The sequence below is a fragment of the Corythoichthys intestinalis genome, chromosome 15 (genome assembly GCF_030265065.1).
Source record: "Corythoichthys intestinalis isolate RoL2023-P3 chromosome 15, ASM3026506v1, whole genome shotgun sequence".
In the NCBI taxonomy this organism is placed as follows: Eukaryota; Metazoa; Chordata; class Actinopteri; order Syngnathiformes; family Syngnathidae; genus Corythoichthys; species Corythoichthys intestinalis.
The window spans coordinates 48854663-48872605 of record NC_080409.1 but is presented as its reverse complement, the minus strand read 5'-3'; the positions used below and the strand labels follow the sequence as shown (position 1 = coordinate 48872605).

Here is a 17943-nt window from a genome sequence, read left to right as displayed (position 1 = left end):
AGCCTGAAATGTGGCGAAAGGTTGCAAGGTTCAAGGGGGCCGAATACTTTTGCAAGGCACTGTAGGTTGAATTCCGATGTCACTATTGCCTCAGCATATCTTGCCAGCTATCTGGATCCTCATCGTTTTTAGATTCAAATGTTAAAGCAGATTTTTTTTTTTTTTTTGGTATGGACGCAGAAATGTCCAAATTAATAGTTTTTTGCCCAAAAACTGGAAAATTACCTGATTATTTGAATTTAAAGTTACTCTATTGTGTATGGATAGAAAATCCAATATGGCGGTCATCACAAAATAAAGAGCTTTTTAAGTTGAAAATTCATGTCAATAATGCGTAAATCCCGGAATTTCTATAAATATAAACATAAACAGTCTAGATCCTTGGTTAAAAGAAAAAAACAAACAAACAAAAAACGGGCAGTTATCATTCATGATACATACTGTAAATATTTCAAGCTAAAGCTATTTTTTCCATTAATTTCATTTTTTCCACAAAGTTTCAAAGAGATTTTAGATAATAATTACCTAGAATCCTCCACCAAATCATTCTTGAGACCCTCATGCCTGCTTGCATGTGCTAAAACCTTTGTCCTGTTTCCACCTAAATCCAGAGTTAGAATGCAGCGTGTGTTTGAGTTTAGTGTAGTGAAAGTTCCCTCAACGCTCTGCCTGACCCAGGCTCCGACGGGAAGCCGTGGCGCAGTGTTGTTTTCGTCAACGATGACAATAACAAAAACAAAAACATTTCGTCGACAAACAATTTTTTCATGACGATGACGAGACGATAACGAGCTATAAAATGTATCTTGGGAGACTAAAACTTAACGACAATAATGCCAGTTTTCGTCTGGCGAGATGAGAACGAGCCGAAAATGCGCCATAGTTTTCATCGCATGTTCACATTGTGTGACATTTTATATGTGGTTAGCCTGCCTGGTTGTGTAACTCATGTGTCGTGCTGTGACGCCCCAACTCACCCACTAGTCTAGTGTCCTCTCCAGTCTCCCATTGCTTGTTTTGAGACACACACGGTAAGATTTGTCTTCTTATCTCGGCAACAGAGAATATGCAATGTTGCTTTTGCCCAGTAAGGTCTGTGCTGAGTGCTAAATGTAACTCGTAGCGTTAGCATAGCATTCACGTTCACGTTAACATTAGGTTATTGCTAACGGCGAGCGTCCCCCTAAACTCTTGGACAACATTTTTACAGTTCATGGCGTCCAAGCGGGTATAACTCGATGATAAAACGTGATGGATTTGTAGATGCTACAATATGTGCTCGTCTGTCATTGTTCATTGGAAACCTTTTCTAACTTATTTTTAGAGTGAAACTTTTGTTGAGTTAACGTCGACTAAAACTAGTTTAAATTAGTCTGAGTTTTCATCAACAAAAACAAGTCGAATACCAACACATTTTGAAATGACAAAAATATGACTAAGACGAATAAGGATTATAGTTCAAAAGATGAAAACTAAGACGAAAATTAAAAACTGTATGTATAACTGTTCTGTCCTTTGGCAAAAATGTGTATTTGATTTTAATGTTGACTTTTGTTTTGTGATGCATGCTATTATTTGGGGGTAAAACAGGTAGTACTTCCTCACGCGAGTAAGAGCGCATGTACACACGAAGAAGAACCTATTTGCCATAAGTGGAGATTAACTTACAAGATATATGCTCGGATAGTAGCTTAGCACATGCTCGTACATACCGCTGTGTGTGTCTGGAAGTGCATCTGAGTGTGCATGTTTTTCTGTCTTACCTGGTAGAGATGTAGACGCCGCATCCTTTTTGACTGAATATTCCAGCCAGAATCTGTCCTTAGGTGGTTTTGGCTAAGCAAAGCAAATGGCAGTCTTTAAAGGTGCTAGTCACATGATGTGTTTGAAAAATAATTTTGACCTATTCTAAAAAAAAAAAAAAATTCATTTTATTCATTTTTGTTGTTTGGTTTATTGCCCTACAAAGTTTATAGACAACATTTTACTGACAAAGTAATTCATATGTATAAGAAAGTAAGTTACATGCAATGACATTTTTGGCCACCAGGGGGCCCTTAATCTCCACGTATGGTATTTGCGCACTCACGAAGAAGAGGACATTTGCTCCCATGAAAAAGTCGCGCAGCCAAGTGAGAGAGCGAGAGATGGGAAAGATTACAGCCTCGTTAGCTGTCTAGCTAGTACTTAGCTCCAATGTCTTGGCGAGGACAGTACAATGACATATAAAGCATGTTTTTGGATAGTTATTTTGAGATTTAGGGGGTATTTAGGGATACCTCAAGGGTTCATTCAGACTTACGCGGAAATTCGGGTGACGTCAACAGCGTAGGAATGGAACTACCTGTATTCCTCAACGCCTGTATTCTTTCCTCCAGATACCACCAACCCTGAATTGTTGATTGGCTCTTTTGCCATCCAAAGACAGGTGGGAATAGGGAATGAGTGGTCCCAGGAAGTGCAGAGCGGGACGCAGACGGAGCTAAGGTACTCATACCGCTTCATCTGCAATGACAATTACTACGGGGACACTTGTTCCAAAATATGCGCTGCCAGAGACGACGTTTTTGGCCACTACACCTGCAAGCCTGACGGGCAAATAGCGTGTCTGCCAGGATGGAAGGGACAATACTGCCAAGAACGTAAGCACGAGTAAAGACACCATATGGGCACTTTTTTTTTTGTCATTTAAGGGCACAAGTTAGTAGTTTGCTTTCTAGGCTTTGTAAAGTAGTGGGGTTATTTTATTTTCATGGGTGCCATTTTTGTCCCCAGTATAAATGAAGCTGTATTTTCACTAAAGTTTGACAAATAGTTTGGACTATAAAGCGCACCTGATTATTAGCCGCAATGTCCAAATTTCACGATATTTTTAAATTAATCTACAAAAATGAATGCTGCATCGATTAATTGGTTAACTCGAGCAATTCGATTAGAAATAAGATTCGAATTAAATTTTGCTGCTTCGGGTATTCGATTAATCAAAGTGGCGTAATCATGGTTTGTTTTGAAAGTGTTTGCCTTTAGTTTTATTGATTTGGGTGGATACACTGCCCTTTAATGGTGACAGTGAATATGACATAGCTCATTTCACATGGCTGAATCCAGCTGCTCCCTGTTGAGACAAACATAAGCAAAGTTTTTCTTTGACCTAATGTTTTTTAATGCATTCGTAATTTAGTTTATTTATAATTATTATTATTATTATTTATAATTTAGTTAGGTATTTTTAGTAGGGCTGTCAAACGATTAAAATTTTTAATTGAGTTAATTACAGCTTAAAAATTAATTAATCGTAATTAATCGCATTTAATCGCCATTCAAACCATCTATAAAATATGCCATATTTTTCTGTAAATTATTGTTGGAATGGAAAGATAAGACACAAGACAGATATATACATTCAACATATGGTACATAAGGACTGTATTTGTTTATTATAACAATAAATCAACAAGATGGCATTAACATTATTAACAGTCTGTTAAAGCGATCCATGGATAGAAAGACTTGTAGTTCTTAAAAGATAAATGTTAGTACAAGGTATAGAAATTTTATATTAAAACCCCTCTTAATGTTTTCGTTTCAATTAAATTTGTAAAATTTTCAATCAAAAAATAAACTAGTAGCCCGCTATTGTTGATGTCAATAATTGCTTACACAATGCTCATGGGTGCTGAAACCTATAAAATCAGTCACACCCAAGCACCAGCAGAGGGCGGCAAAACTCCATAAAACACAATTAACAAATTGGCATTTCACTGTACTGTCATTTAAATCTGTCTGCGCGGGGCATGTGCGTTAATTGCGTCAAATATTTTAACGTGATTAATTTAAAAAATTAATTACCGCCCATTAACGCGATAATTTTGATAGCCCTAATTTTTAGGTGTTTTTTTTGTGGGAAAATGTGTTTGAATCATTTGTTAAGGGTATTGTAAAAAAAAAAAAAAAAAAAAAAAAAAAAAAAACACCTCAGCATTTTATAGCATTTAAGCTAGTGAACTTTTGCAATTTAAGTTAGCCAACTATTCTTTTGTTGTACTTAGATCCTCATTCATTCATTTTCTTTTACACTGTTCGAGGCTCAGCTCAGGTATTTTAATTTTTTTATGTTGCTTATCCGATTACTCGATTATTCAAACTAACTAGTACATCGATTAATCGACTACTAAAATAATCGATAGCTGCAGCCCTAACATAAATGCCGTACCTGACTATAAGCTGCAGGTGTCCATATCTTAACATTGAATATTTACATGACAAATGAGCTGTTAAAGAAATTATATGGTGAAAATAAGTGAAAACTTTAATATTTACTATTGCGAGTGGATTTACATTGCGTAATTCAATTTTGTTCCAAGTAAAATAATAATATTATTGATAATAATAAGTCAGTTTGGCTCTGGTTTTATTTTCTTTTTTTATATTTGAACCACAAAGTATGATGTCTTATAAAAAATTACCTTTGTTCTATTTTCTTCTTAAACACTGACATAAAAAATGCCACAAAAAGCACCTGAACATTTGTTGTATCTGTGAAGCCAGTGGCTGTTAAGGTGACAATGTGAAGAATTGGCGCACTTTCTCTCACCGTTTAATCCAGTGAGATGCTGTGAGCGGCACTTGCCGGGTTAATCGCTGCATTATAGGCCGCCACGCGCCACTAAATTGCGCCTTCTATTGTTGCGGCTGTACAAGGCGGCAGCTGCAAACGGAGCTGGAACTGCCCACCGACAACAATGGGGCAGCTGTCATGTTTTTTTTTTTTTTTTGCCTCTTTAAGAACAAGCATCTGCTCTGCACTAAAGCAACCGGTCATTTAACAGCATGCAAAATCAATGTCACTTGCAGAACAAATTGTGCCTTTAAATTCAAAAACCAGGAAGCAACTTTGATTAAGGTCCTATACATTAACCTCTCACGTCCTTCTATTTTTTTTTTTTCTTCACAGCGATCTGTCTTGAAGGCTGCAATGAAAATAATGGAAACTGTACAATACCTGGAGAATGCAAGTAAGTATTTACTAAAAGATCAGTGTACTTTTAATGTTCGTCTATGTCACTTGTCTATGTCACTATATATGTATTGTCACTATGTCACACAGGTCGGTACATACTTCGGTATGGATTCGGTACAACAGGAAAAACAAAAAGGCTTTTTTTAAACCACAGTATTTGTGAAAAGTTTGTTCTATCCGCTACAGCTAAAAATCAGCTCGAGGAAGAAAATATCAAATTTGTGTTTTTATTGTTCTAACATTCTTTAATTCACAGTGTACGTGGAAAAAATAGACAACGTGCCCTTTTTAGTAGGGATCGACTAATGCAGCGCTTCTCAGTTATTTTCTGTTACGCCCCCCCAAGGAAGACGTAAATGTTTCGTGCCCCCCCCAAACTCTGCCGCCACTGTAAATAGTATCATTTGTCTATAATATTACTATTATAAGTACTCCTCTGCCTCACATTGTATCCTTTTTTCTCTATTAGAGAAAATAAGAGATCAACTTATAAAGTATAACTTCATTAACATTGTTTTGTTTGTAACAGAAAACACTTGACACGCATCAATTTGCCTGAATTAATTAAAAAAAAAAAAAAAAAAAATCACATCCAAACTGTAAAAATACACTCAAGATAAATGTTTGACCATTTGATATTGAAAAATAGAATCAGTAAATAATAACAAATTCAAATTGATTAGAAACATGAACTCACGCGGACAATATGCCAAAAAATTGGACCGAAAAAACAAAACTGAATAGAAGAGAAAAACAAAGAGTGTCTTTGGACAGAAGGACAGTTTTTATTTTCGCTGCTCACAGTATCACCTCCAGTTTGCAATGGCGTGGGGTTATTTTGCACTGAGCATGCTAACAGTGCTCACTGGTTTACTGATACAACACTGACAAAGCGGGACGATTGTTGGCAATATTCGGCACGTTTTCGCTGAAAAACAACCAAGCGCTTATCAATGAGATTGGGGTCTAAAGTCTTTAAGTGGCGTCTTAATTGATTTGGCTTCCGGCTGTCCGCTATAATCATTTTTAGATATAGTAAACAGTGGTCTTTCCTCATCTACCACTGTATTAAATGTCAAAGCCAAAAGGCAAACGGCCCGAAAAAAGCGCATTCTCGGCAGCCGAGGGAGAACCGTAGGTGAGGGCGGTCGTCGTGACGATCCCAAGCCGAAAATGGCCCTTCTTGGGCAGACACGTGAGAACCGGAGAAGACAGTGGGTCGCTGCGTGAGTCCGGCCGGAAACCGGCTTTTGAAAACGGCGCACAGCTCTCCAGCTCTTCGTGAGTCTCTTCCGTGTGCTCTTGCTTACTTCAAAAATACTGCGCGCACTTTGAAAATGAGAGCGCCACTGCCACCCACTGAGTGGATGTGTAAGTACACTTTATTCTAGTACGGCAAAAAAAAAAAAAGCATGTTCCCCGAGGTCACACGCGCCACCCCTGGCATCGCTCTGCGCCCCCCTTGGGGGGCACGTCTCACTATTTGAGAAGTACTGGACTAAGGTAACAGTTAAAGTCAGGAAGCACTCGCCAGCTGGCGAGTTTGGTAACTTATTTGTTATAAAAATATAATTCCACCATTTTCATTGTTGAATTACACAAAGTTAACTGTAAACCATTACCAGTGAACATACACTCCCACATAAGATGCAGTGAGAAGTATTTGCACCCCTTGTGATTTTGCAACATCACATGGGACAATTGGAAAGCAGCTTGGTGAGGATTGAAGGAATCTGGCCTTCTAGCCAGACTGCCGGAATCACGCCAGCCGAACCGCCGGACCCGCACTGGCGCAGCTCCAACGACCCGGGCCGGCAAGACTCCAACAATCTGGCCAGAAGGCCAAACTCCGCACGTTCACCTTAGTCTTAACTAGGGCTGCCAAACGATAAAAAATTTTAATCGAGTTAATCACAGCTTAAAAATTAATTAATTGTAATTAATCGCAATTCAAACCATCTCTAAAATATGCCATATTTTTCTGTTAATTATTGTTGGAATGCAAAGATAAAACGGATGTATACATTCAGCATACTGTACATAAGTACTGTATTTGTTTATTATAACAATAAATCCACAAAATGGCATTAACATTATAAACATTCTTTCTGTGAACGAGATCCAAGGATAGAAAGACTTGTAATTCTTAAAAGATAAATGTGAGTACAATTTATAGTAATTTTGATAGTTTGTATATTGTGACAAAATATTGCCATCTAATGTATTTGTTGAGCTAAACGAAAAGTTTGAATTGAGTGACCAAAGTCTTAGTATTATTTTACACAGCTATTTTGATTGGGAATGCCACTTCTCTTTGCATTGAGCGCTTTTCTTTTTGTGAACATTATTTTTTTTAGAGATAGGAATATTATTTTTGTTGTACTTTCACTAAATGATACTGTAACAACTTAACTATTCTTAACTGCCCAAATGCATGATGTTAAGTTGGGCAACCATGACTGTCAGTGGTGGCTGCAAATGGTATATCTTCTCTGCGTTGTGTTCAATACAGGGATCTTCTCCTCTCATTCTTCCCCACTCCGCTCGCCACAATAGATTTATTTGTTGTGGAAGAGATGGTAAAGCTTATGTAACCCCTTTTTCTTTGTCTGCATAATAATTCTTTTACACTTATACCAATAAGTAGTGCGGCTCCAATGAATGCCAGTGTCCACTCCACTCGTTTGTCTCTGCCTTTTAGCTCTCAATAGCCATAAAACTGCACCATTGGAGTCTGTTCACGGCAATGCGTGGGTGGGTCGTTCTGCGCATGGGTTAAGTGCGTTAAATAGTTTAACATGATTAATTTAAAGAATTAATCACCGCCCGTTAACGCGATAATTTTGACAGCCCTAGTCTTAACCCTTTGTACTGACTCCATTTTGAAAAGTTTAAAGAAGGCACACTGAAAACATGTTGACAATTTATTCAGGTTGACAGCGATCAAAATGGCGGGGAGGCAAGTTCACCCTATCACACATCAACAAAAGGTTCCTGAGAAAAACCACGATTAGTTAAACATTCAGTCTTTCGAAGGCTCTCGCTGCGTGGGCCATGGGCAGGAAGAAAACTGTTTCTGGGCGTTGTTTAAGATTATTGTCTGTTTGTGGATTGGACAGGAGGATTCGGGAGTTACTGTTGTCAGGGCAACGAGGGTTGTGGATTTTGCCACCTCAGCGTCAAAAGGGGCTCTTGGAGTCTTGTCAGTTGTGTTATCAGTTGGATATCGGGCATTCTCCAGTGTTCCTTGTGTTGGGACAGGGCGTCCCGCCAGTTCTTCTTGACTGTCCGGGAGAACTGATTGCGAGAGTTGGTCGTGCAGACGTGGGCTTGTCAGCGTCAATCCTGCTCAGTCAGTTGCATGACGCACACATTGGGCTTCAGTGATAGGAAGGCGTCATGTATCTTTTATGCCCTATATTCTGCTTGTTTTCCTTAAACTATGGTATACGTGCTATTTATTTTATATTGGGTGTGTTAATACAAACAGTCAAACAGTAAATACGAGAAACGATACTATTCCCAGATTGAGTATATTAACTCATTTGCTCCCAAAAATGTATGAATACGTTCTATTTTTAATTGGGTCAGTGTCCCAAAAACGTATTTATACGTCTTTTACATTTTTTTTTTTTTTTTTTTTTTACAAGAGGCATCTCTAGGTTCTGATGCAACTTCGCTACAATGCACAATGCTCAAAACCCATTTTAAAGCAATAGAACTGGTCACTGGAGGGCAGTAGCGCATTTGGTAAGAACTCATCTAAGACCAAGAAAGGAAGTGAAGAAAAATAGTCAGGAAAAGGAAGTTGGAGGGACCTTGCGAAAAAGGAAGCATGAGAAAAATGTGGCGAATGATGGAAAACAAAAGGCAAAAGACATTGGAGGAGTGTATTGGAAAGAAAACGACACAATCGTCAAAGAAAGATTAAAAAAAAAATCTATCTTGATGAGACAGACGGTGATGAGGGAAAAGTTTATCCCGTCTGCTGAGACAGCCGCGGCCATAACAGCGTCATCTCTCAGTTCAATAGTTTAGTTATGTGAAAATAAATTGTTACTTTGCTATCAAAAGCTCTATTTGTCTATTTGTTTATGTTATTTTGTAGAAGGAAAACATTATTCAGATGTTTGGGATGTCACAAAAGCAAAAAATAGCTATGTTAAAGTCAAAGTTATGTTTGAAATGTATGCTTTTACAAAAATCTCAGTTTCTCTGTTTTTTCATCAGAAATGGGAAAATTGCTCAAACCAAGCTGTTTTTTTATGCTGATTTCTAAAGAATGGAAAAAGATATGAACTAACTTTTTTTCACGCTGAAAGAAGAAAGTCTAATCTTTCTTTTGGTGTGTTCCATGTTTATATAGAAATAGAGCAGAATTTTCTGTGGGCCTTGCAAAATCAGTCAAAATCCAGTAAAACGGCTGGGAGCGAATGGGGTTGCTCCGGTGAAAATGGCTGGGAGTGAATGAGTTGAGTGTAGGGTTGTTCCGATCATGTTTTTTGCTCCCGATTCGATCGTTTTAGTTTGAGTATCTGCCGATCCCGATATTTCCCGACCCAATTGCTTTTTTTTCCCCTCCCGATTCAATTCCAATCATTCCCGATAATTTTTCCCGATCATATACATTTTGGCAATGCATTAAGAAAAAATGAATAAAACTCGGACGAATATATACATTCAACATACAGTACATAAGTACTGTATTTGTTTATTATGACGATAAATCCTCAAGATGGCATTTGCATTATTAACATTCTGTCTGTGAGAGGGATCCACGGATAGAAAGACTTGTAATTCTTAAAGGATAAATGTGACTTCGTATATTGTGACTAAATATTGCGATCTAGTGTATTTGTTGAGCTTTCCGTAAATGATACTGTAGCCATTTAACTGTTCTGGCCAAATGCGTGATGGGAAGTGCAACCATGACTGTGCGTACTGGTACCAATTGATATATCTTCCCCTGCGTTGGGAAATAACATAGGGTGTTAAGAAAAAGATCAATTACTACCTTTCTTCCCCACATTGCTTCCCACGATATTTCTAATCATATGGAGAGGGATTGTAAGGTTTTAGCCAATTAAAAAAAAGGCTCCAAAGGCTGCCAAAATTCACTCTACTCATTTTACGCTGCCTTTTAGCTCTATATATAGGTAAAACGGCGCCATTACAGATTGAACGCGACGATGCGTGAGTGGGTCGTGCAGCGCATGCGTTAATTGCGTTAAATATTTTAACGTGATTTTAACGGGATAAATTTGATAACCCTACCTTAAGCCTAAACTAAAGACTCTGGATGAGTGTAACATATTATGTCTGTAACGTTAAATACAATTAGAAAACGATTTAATCAAAATATATATATATATTAAAAAAGGGCATGTCCGATATTTTTTTGCCGATTCCGATACTTTGAAAATGACGTGATCGGACCCGATAGATCGATCGGGACATCTCTAGTTGAGTGTGTTAGGATAATGCAAACAGTTAGACGGTGCCGATGAGAAAAGGTACTATCTCGTTCAACATTTTTTATTTTGCATTAAATTTACAAATGGGAAAAAGTAATACTGTAAGTAATGATAGTAGTATAGTACTGTTATGTTTCCCTTCTTAATCTCTGTTGTGAGTTTTGGTCCAATAATAATAGTGGTGTCTTTTTTTTAGATGCAGAGAAGGCTGGCAGGGTGTCTTCTGTGATGTGTGTAAACCGCATCCATCATGTAAACACGGTACATGCACGGAGCCGTGGGAGTGTGCCTGCAAGGAAGGCTGGGGCGGAATACTTTGCGACCAAGGTAGGCTGTCTTTCCATCAAGGAAGCTAAATCACTAGGGTTGTTCCGATCATGTTTTTTGGCTCCCGATCCGATCCCGATCGTTTTAATTTGAGTATCTGCCGATCCTGATATTTCCCGATCCGATTGCTTTTTTTTTGCTCCCGATTCAATTCCAATCATTCCCGATAATTTTTCTGATCATATACATTTTGGCAATGCATTAAGAAAAAAATGAATAAAACTCGGAGGACTATATACATTCAACATACAGTACATAAGTACTGTATTTGTTTATTATGACAATAAATCCTCAAGATAGCATTTACATTATTAACATTCTTTCTGTGAGAGGGATCCACGGATAGAAAGACTTGTAATTCTTAAAGGATAAATGTGACTTTGTATATTGTGACTAAATATTGTCATCGAGTGTATTTGTTGAACTTTCAGTAAATAATACTGTAGCCATTTAACTTCTGCCCAAATGCATGATGGGATGTGCAACCATGACTGTGCGTCGTGGTACCAATTGATATATCTTCTCTGCGTTGGGAAATAACATGTGGTGTTAAGAAAAAGATCAACTACTACCTTTCTTCCCCACATTGGTTCCCACGATTATTGTAATCGTTGGGAGAGGGATTGTAAGGCTTTAGCCATTTAAAAAAAGGTTCAAAGGCTGCCAAAATTCACTCTACTCATTTTACGCTGCCTATTAGCTCTATATACTGTATGGGTAAAACGGCGCCATTATAGATTGAACGCGACAATGCGTGAGTGGGTCGTGCAGCGCATGCGTTGATTGCGTTGAATATTGTAACGTGATAAATTTAAAAAATATTAATTCTAACCGTTAAGGCGAAAAATTTGATAACCCTACCTTAAGCTTAAACTAAAGACTCTGGAAGAGTATAACACATTATGTCTGTAACGATTTAATTAAAATTAGAGATGCACGATAATATCGGTCACCGATAATTATCGGCCGATAATGGCAATTATGACGTCACACAGATAATCCAGATAAAACAAAATTCCACCGATAATGCAATCCGATAATTATATACTTGATTTAGCCTCCAAATGTGCGCAATCAACAGTTTTGTCCAATTCTGCTTGTTTTAAGGAGGTGTTTTTGCAGTGTAGTAATGTGATATATGTTAAGAATGGCTTACTTTTAAAAGCATTTTTGTGCAACCCGGGTGTTTACGCTCGAAGTAATTGTTGCCAAAAGCTTACCATTACACAATGTCATTGCCATTGTTTAGATGTTGGAATTTACTACTTGTTCACATTTGATGTGGGAAAATAATAGCACTAAATTACTTTTTTGCTCAGTAATATTTGATCTTTGTATACTTTAAAATTTCACATACATATTTGAATAGAATTATCGGCGTGACATTATCGGTCATCGGGTGGAAGGGGTAGGAAATTATCGATTATCGATATCGGTTGAAAAATGTATCATCGTGCATCACTAATTAAAATATATATATGTATTAAAAAAAAGGCATGTCCGACATTTTTTTGCCGATTCCGATACTTTGAAAATGACGTGATCGGACCCTAGAATAGCATGATGAATATATATTTCGTATAATAAACCCTCACCTTCCCCAGATCTGAACTACTGCACACACCACAAGCCATGCGCCAACGGGGCCACGTGCATGAACACGGGCCAAGGCAGCTACACCTGCGCCTGCTTGCCGGGCTTTACGGGGGTCAACTGCGACTCGGATGTCAGGGTGTGTGACAGACGGCCCTGTCGCAACGGAGCCAACTGCTTAGTGAGTGCGGAAGTCCCTCGCTCTACTTTCCCACAACACAGACTTTCCTGTTTTTGTTGTTGCCTTTGCCTATCTGCGAGTCCAGGAGGATGCAATTGATTGTCAAGTCTTGGATGACCCAGTTCCCAGTTTGCAATGTACTGTAAATAGGATGCAAAGTAAAGGACAGAAGGGGCTTGTTTGGGGAAGGGGGCGTTTGTGAACAGGATATGAAAAGAAAACATCTGAAGCTAAGCTTTTTGATATCGTTCTTTGCCTTCAGGAGACGGAGAATGGATATAGGTGTGAATGTCCACTAGGCTTTACCGGGACACACTGTGAACAACGGACGCTGACGTGCATGGATACGCCCTGCTTACTTGGCGGCAAGTGTAAAGAGACGGCGAACGGTCATAGCTACGTGTGCGAGTGTCCAGCGGGCTACACTGGACTCAACTGTGAGAAGAAATTGGATAAATGCACTTCCCTACAATGCACTAATGGTAATGCACCACCATAGCATTCATGTCTGTTATATTATGTTGATGTTCTGTATTGTTTTGTATATGTGTACCCATAGTTAGCTGGGATTGGCTCCAGCAGCCCTGTGACCCTCGTGAGGAGGAATGAATATTAATAAACAACGTTTTTTAAGATTCCCATTTTTTTCAAAATCATCAAAATGAATAAACGTTTTAAATAAATAAAGACAATTATTTGTTTTGTTTTTTTTCAGTTAAGCTGTTTAAAAAGTAATAATAATGATTGAATTTCAAATTTTAAAAAATGTAAAAAAAAAAAAATAATAATAATAATAAATAAATAAAAACCAAACAGTTTAAATATTTTTAAGTGGTATGAAAAAGTATCTGAACCTTTTGGAATTTCTCACATTTCTGCATAAAATTCATCAAATGTGATCTGATCTTTGTCAAAATCACACAGATGAAAAAACAGTGTCTGCTTTAACTAAAACCACCCAATAATTCATAGGTTTTGATATTTGAATGAGGATAGTATGCAAATGATGACAGAAGGGGGGAAAATGAGTAAGTGAACCATCACCTTTAATATTTTGTGGCCCCCCTTTAGGCAGCAATAACTTCAACCAGACGCTTCCTGTAGCTGCAGATCAGTCTGACACATCAATCAGGACTAATATTGGCCCATTCTTCCCTACAAAACTGCTGTAGTTAAGTCAGACTCATGGGATGTCTGAAATGAATCGCTGTCTTTAGGTCATGGCACAGCATCTCAACGGGGTTCAAGTCTGGACTTTGACTTGGCCACTCCAGAACGTGTATTTTGTTCTTCTGAAACCTTTTTGAAGTTGATTTACTTCTGTGTTTTGGATCATTGTCTTGTTGCAGCATCCATCCTCTTTTAAGCTTCAACTGTCTGACTGACGGCCTCAGGTTTTTCTGTAAAACATCCTGATAAACTTTTGAATTCATTCTTCCATTAATGATCGCAAGTTGTCCAGGCCCTGAGGCAGCAAAACAGCCCCAAATCATGATGCTCCCTCCACCATGCTTCACGGTGGGGATGAGGTGTTGATGTTGGTGAGCTGTTCCATTTTTCCTCCACACATGACGTTTTGTGTTACTCCCAAAAAAAATCAACTTTGGTTTCATCCAGTCCACAAAACGTTTTTTCCTAAACTTCTGTGGAATTGTCTTTTTGCGAACATTAAATGAGCAACAATGTTTTTTATTTTTAGACAGCCGTGGCTTCCTCTGTGGAGTCCTCCCATGAACACCATTCTTAGCCATAGTTTTACATACAGTGCCTTGCAAAAGTATTCGGCCCCCTTGAACCTTGCAACCTTTCGCCACATTTCAGGCTTCAAACATAAAGATATAAAATTTAATTTTTTTGTCAAGAATCAACAACAAGTGGGACACAATCGTGAAGTGGAACAAAATTTATTGGATAATTTAAACTTTTTTAACACATAAAAAACTGAAAAGTGGGGCGTGCAATATTATTCGGCCCCCTTGCGTTAATACTTTGTAGCGCCACCTTTTGCTCCAATTACAGCTGCAAGTCGCTTGGGGTATGTTTCTATCTTTTTTGCACATCGAGAGACTGACATTCTTGCCCATTCTTCCTTGCAAAACAGCTCGAGCTCAGTGAGGTGGGATGGAGAGTGTTTGTGAACAGCAGTCTTCAGCTCTTTCCACAGATTCTCGATTGGATTCAGGTCTGGACTTTGACTTGGCCATTCTAACACCTGGATACGTTTATTTTTGAACCATTCCATTGTAGATTTGGCTTTATGTTTTGGATCATTGTCCTGTTGGAAGATAAATCTCCGTCCCAGTCTCAGGTCTTGTGCAGATACCAACAGGTTTTCTTCCAGAATGTTCCTGTATTTGGCTGCATCCATCTTCCCGTCAATTCTAACCATCTTCCCTGTCCCTGCTGAAGAAAAGCGGGCCCAAACCATGATGCTGCCACCACCATGTTTGACAGTGGGGATGGTGTGTTCAGGGTGATGACCTGTGTTGCTTTTACGCCAAACATATCGTTTTGCATTGTGGCCAAAAAGTTCAATTTTGGTTTCATCTGACCAGAGCACCTTCTTCCACATGTGTGGTGTGTCTCCCAGGTGGCTTGTGGCAAACTTTAAACGAGACTTTTTATGGATATCTTTGAGAAATGGCTTTCTTCTTGCCACTCTTTCATAAAGGCCAGATTTGTGCAGTGTACGACTGATTGTTGTCCTATGGAAAGACTCTCCCACCTCAGCTGAGATCTCTGCAGTTCATCCAGAGTGATCATGGGCCTCTTGGCTGCATCTCTGATCAGTTTTCTCCTTGTTTGAGAAGAAAGTTTGGAAGGACAGCCGGGTCTTGGTAGATTTGCAGTGGTCTGATGCTCCTTCCATTTCAATATGATGGCTTGCACAGTGCTCCTTGAGATGTTTAAAGCTTTGGAAATCTTTTTGTATCCAAATCCGGCTTTAGACTTCTCCACAACAGTATCTCGGACCTGCCTGGTGTGTTCCTTGGTTTTCATAATGCTCTCTGCACTTTAAACAGAACCTTGAGACTATCACAGAGCAGGTGCATTTATACGGAGACTTGATTACACACAGGTGGATTCTATTTATCATCATCGGTCATTTAGGACAACATTGGATCATTCAGAGATCCTCACTGAACTTCTGGAGTGAGTTTGCTGCACTGAAAGTAAAGGGGCCGAATAATATTGCACGCCCCACTTTTCAGTTTTTTATTTGTTAAAAAAGTTTAAATTATCCAATAAATGTTGTTCCACTTCACGATTGTGTCCCACTTGTTGTTGATTCTTGACAAAAAAATTAAATTTCATATCTTTATGTTTGAAGCTTGAAATGTGACGAAAGGTTGCAAGATCCAAGGGGGCCGAATACTTTTGCAAGGCACTGTATGATGTGTGCACAGAGATATTGGACTTTGCCAGTGATTTCTGTAAGTCTTTGGCAGACACGCAAGGGTTCTTTTTTACCTCTCTGAGTATTCTGCGCTGAACTCTTGGCGTTATCCTTGGTGGACGGCCAGTCCTTGGGAGAGACGCAACAGTGCCAAACTCTCTCCATTTGTAGACAACTTCTCTGACTGTCGATTGATGAACATCCAGACTTTTAGAGATAGTTTTGTCTCCTTTCCCAGCTTTATACAAATCAACAATCCTCGATCGCAGGTCTTCAAACAACTCTTTTGATCTAGCCATGATGCACATCAGACAATGCTTCTCATCAAGAAAATTCTTACCAGGTGTGTGTTTTATAGTTGGCAGGGTAGCTTTAAACCACTCATCAGTGATTGGGCACACACCTGACTTAAATTGTTTGGTAAAAATTGGTTTCAATTGCTCTTTAAGTCTCCTTCGGCAGAGGGTTCACATACTTATTTTTCCCCCTTCTATCATTGTTTTCATGCTATCCTCATTAAAATATGAAAGCCTATAAATGGGTATTTGGCTGTATTTTCATCTGTGTGATTTTGACAAAGATCAGATCACATTTGATGGTGATTTTATGCAGAAATGTGAGAACTACTAAAAGGTTCAGATACTTTTTCATACCACTCTAAGAATATTTACTCCTAAATAAGTGCCTACGATATATGTTTAATGATCTTCTTTGTCCATTAGGTGGCCATTGCATGGTGCACGGCAACCTGCGTGTGTGCAATTGCCGCGCCGGCTTCACAGGCCTGCGTTGTGAGATCAACATCAACGAGTGCGCCAGAAATCCCTGCGCTAACGGCTCTACCTGCGTAGACCGCATCAACGACTACACTTGTATGTGCCCCCCCGGCTATACCGGACGACACTGCGATAGGCTGACAGATCGCTGCGCCTCCTGGATCTGCCTCAACGGTGGCACCTGCACTGTCGGCAGCGAAGGTCAGCCGTCCTGCCTCTGCCCCTCCCATTACAGCGGTCCACAGTGCCAGTCCGCCCACGTGCCTTTGTCTACCGACCCCAATATGGGCTGGGAGTCCAACGAGAAGCTCAGCTGGGTGGCCATCACCTTGGGCGTCGGCCTTGTGGCGTTTCTTGTGCTCTCCTGCATGTTCATTTTGGTCATGAAGCAGTTGAAGAAGCAGAGAAACCAGCAGCAGAACTCTGAGACCATGAACAACCTCACCAAAAGTGATTTCCAGAAAGGCAACCTTATATCCACATTAGAGCTCAAGAACACCAACAAAAAAATGGACATGGAGGTGGATTGCTCCAGTGAGAAATCCAACCACAAACACATCAACCAATTCCACATGGACTATAAAGCCTTCACGGGGTACAAAGATGAACAATGCCTCCTAGATAAAGATGAAAACTGTGAAAAGATAGACGACAAAAAGCATCTGAGTAGAATGTACAGGTAGGTCCTCATATACGTAAGATAAAGGCATAAAAAAAAAAAAAAATTGTCTATGAGTTGATCAGGTCCGATCACGTCATTTTCAAAGTATCGGAATCGGCAAAAAAATATCGGACATGCCTTTTTTTAATAAATATATATTTTCTAATTAAATCATTTTCTGATTGTATTTAACGTTACAGACAAAATGTCTTACACTCATCCAGAGTCTTTAGTTTTAGCTTAAAGTAGGGCTATCAAATTTATCGCGTTAACGGCGGTAATTAATTTTTTTTTAATTAATCACAAAATATTTAACGCAATTAACGCATCCGCTGCACGACCCACTCACGCATTGTCGCGTTCAATCTATAATGGCGCCGATTTACCTATATATAGAGCTAAAAGGCAGCGTAAAATGAGTACAGTGAATTTTGGCAGTGTTTGGAGCCTAATTTTAATTGGCTAAAGCCTGAAAATCCCACTCTCAACAATTAGAAATATCGTGGGAAAGCAA

General features: G+C 39.0%; 1 protein-coding gene across 1 annotated transcript in view; it reads left to right on the top strand.

The window, feature by feature from the left end:
• The window catches only part of LOC130930719 (delta-like protein 4), a 40377-nt gene that overhangs the window by 11349 nt on the left and 11085 nt on the right, over positions 1 to 17943 (top strand). Inside the window, exons 4-9 of the mRNA XM_057858767.1 lie at positions 2379 to 2642; positions 4955 to 5015; positions 10691 to 10821; positions 12426 to 12595; positions 12858 to 13077; positions 16715 to 17447. Coding sequence (XP_057714750.1) covers positions 2379 to 2642; positions 4955 to 5015; positions 10691 to 10821; positions 12426 to 12595; positions 12858 to 13077; positions 16715 to 17447 — 1579 coding nt within the window. The remainder of the gene's footprint in view (positions 1 to 2378; positions 2643 to 4954; positions 5016 to 10690; positions 10822 to 12425; positions 12596 to 12857; positions 13078 to 16714; positions 17448 to 17943) is intronic.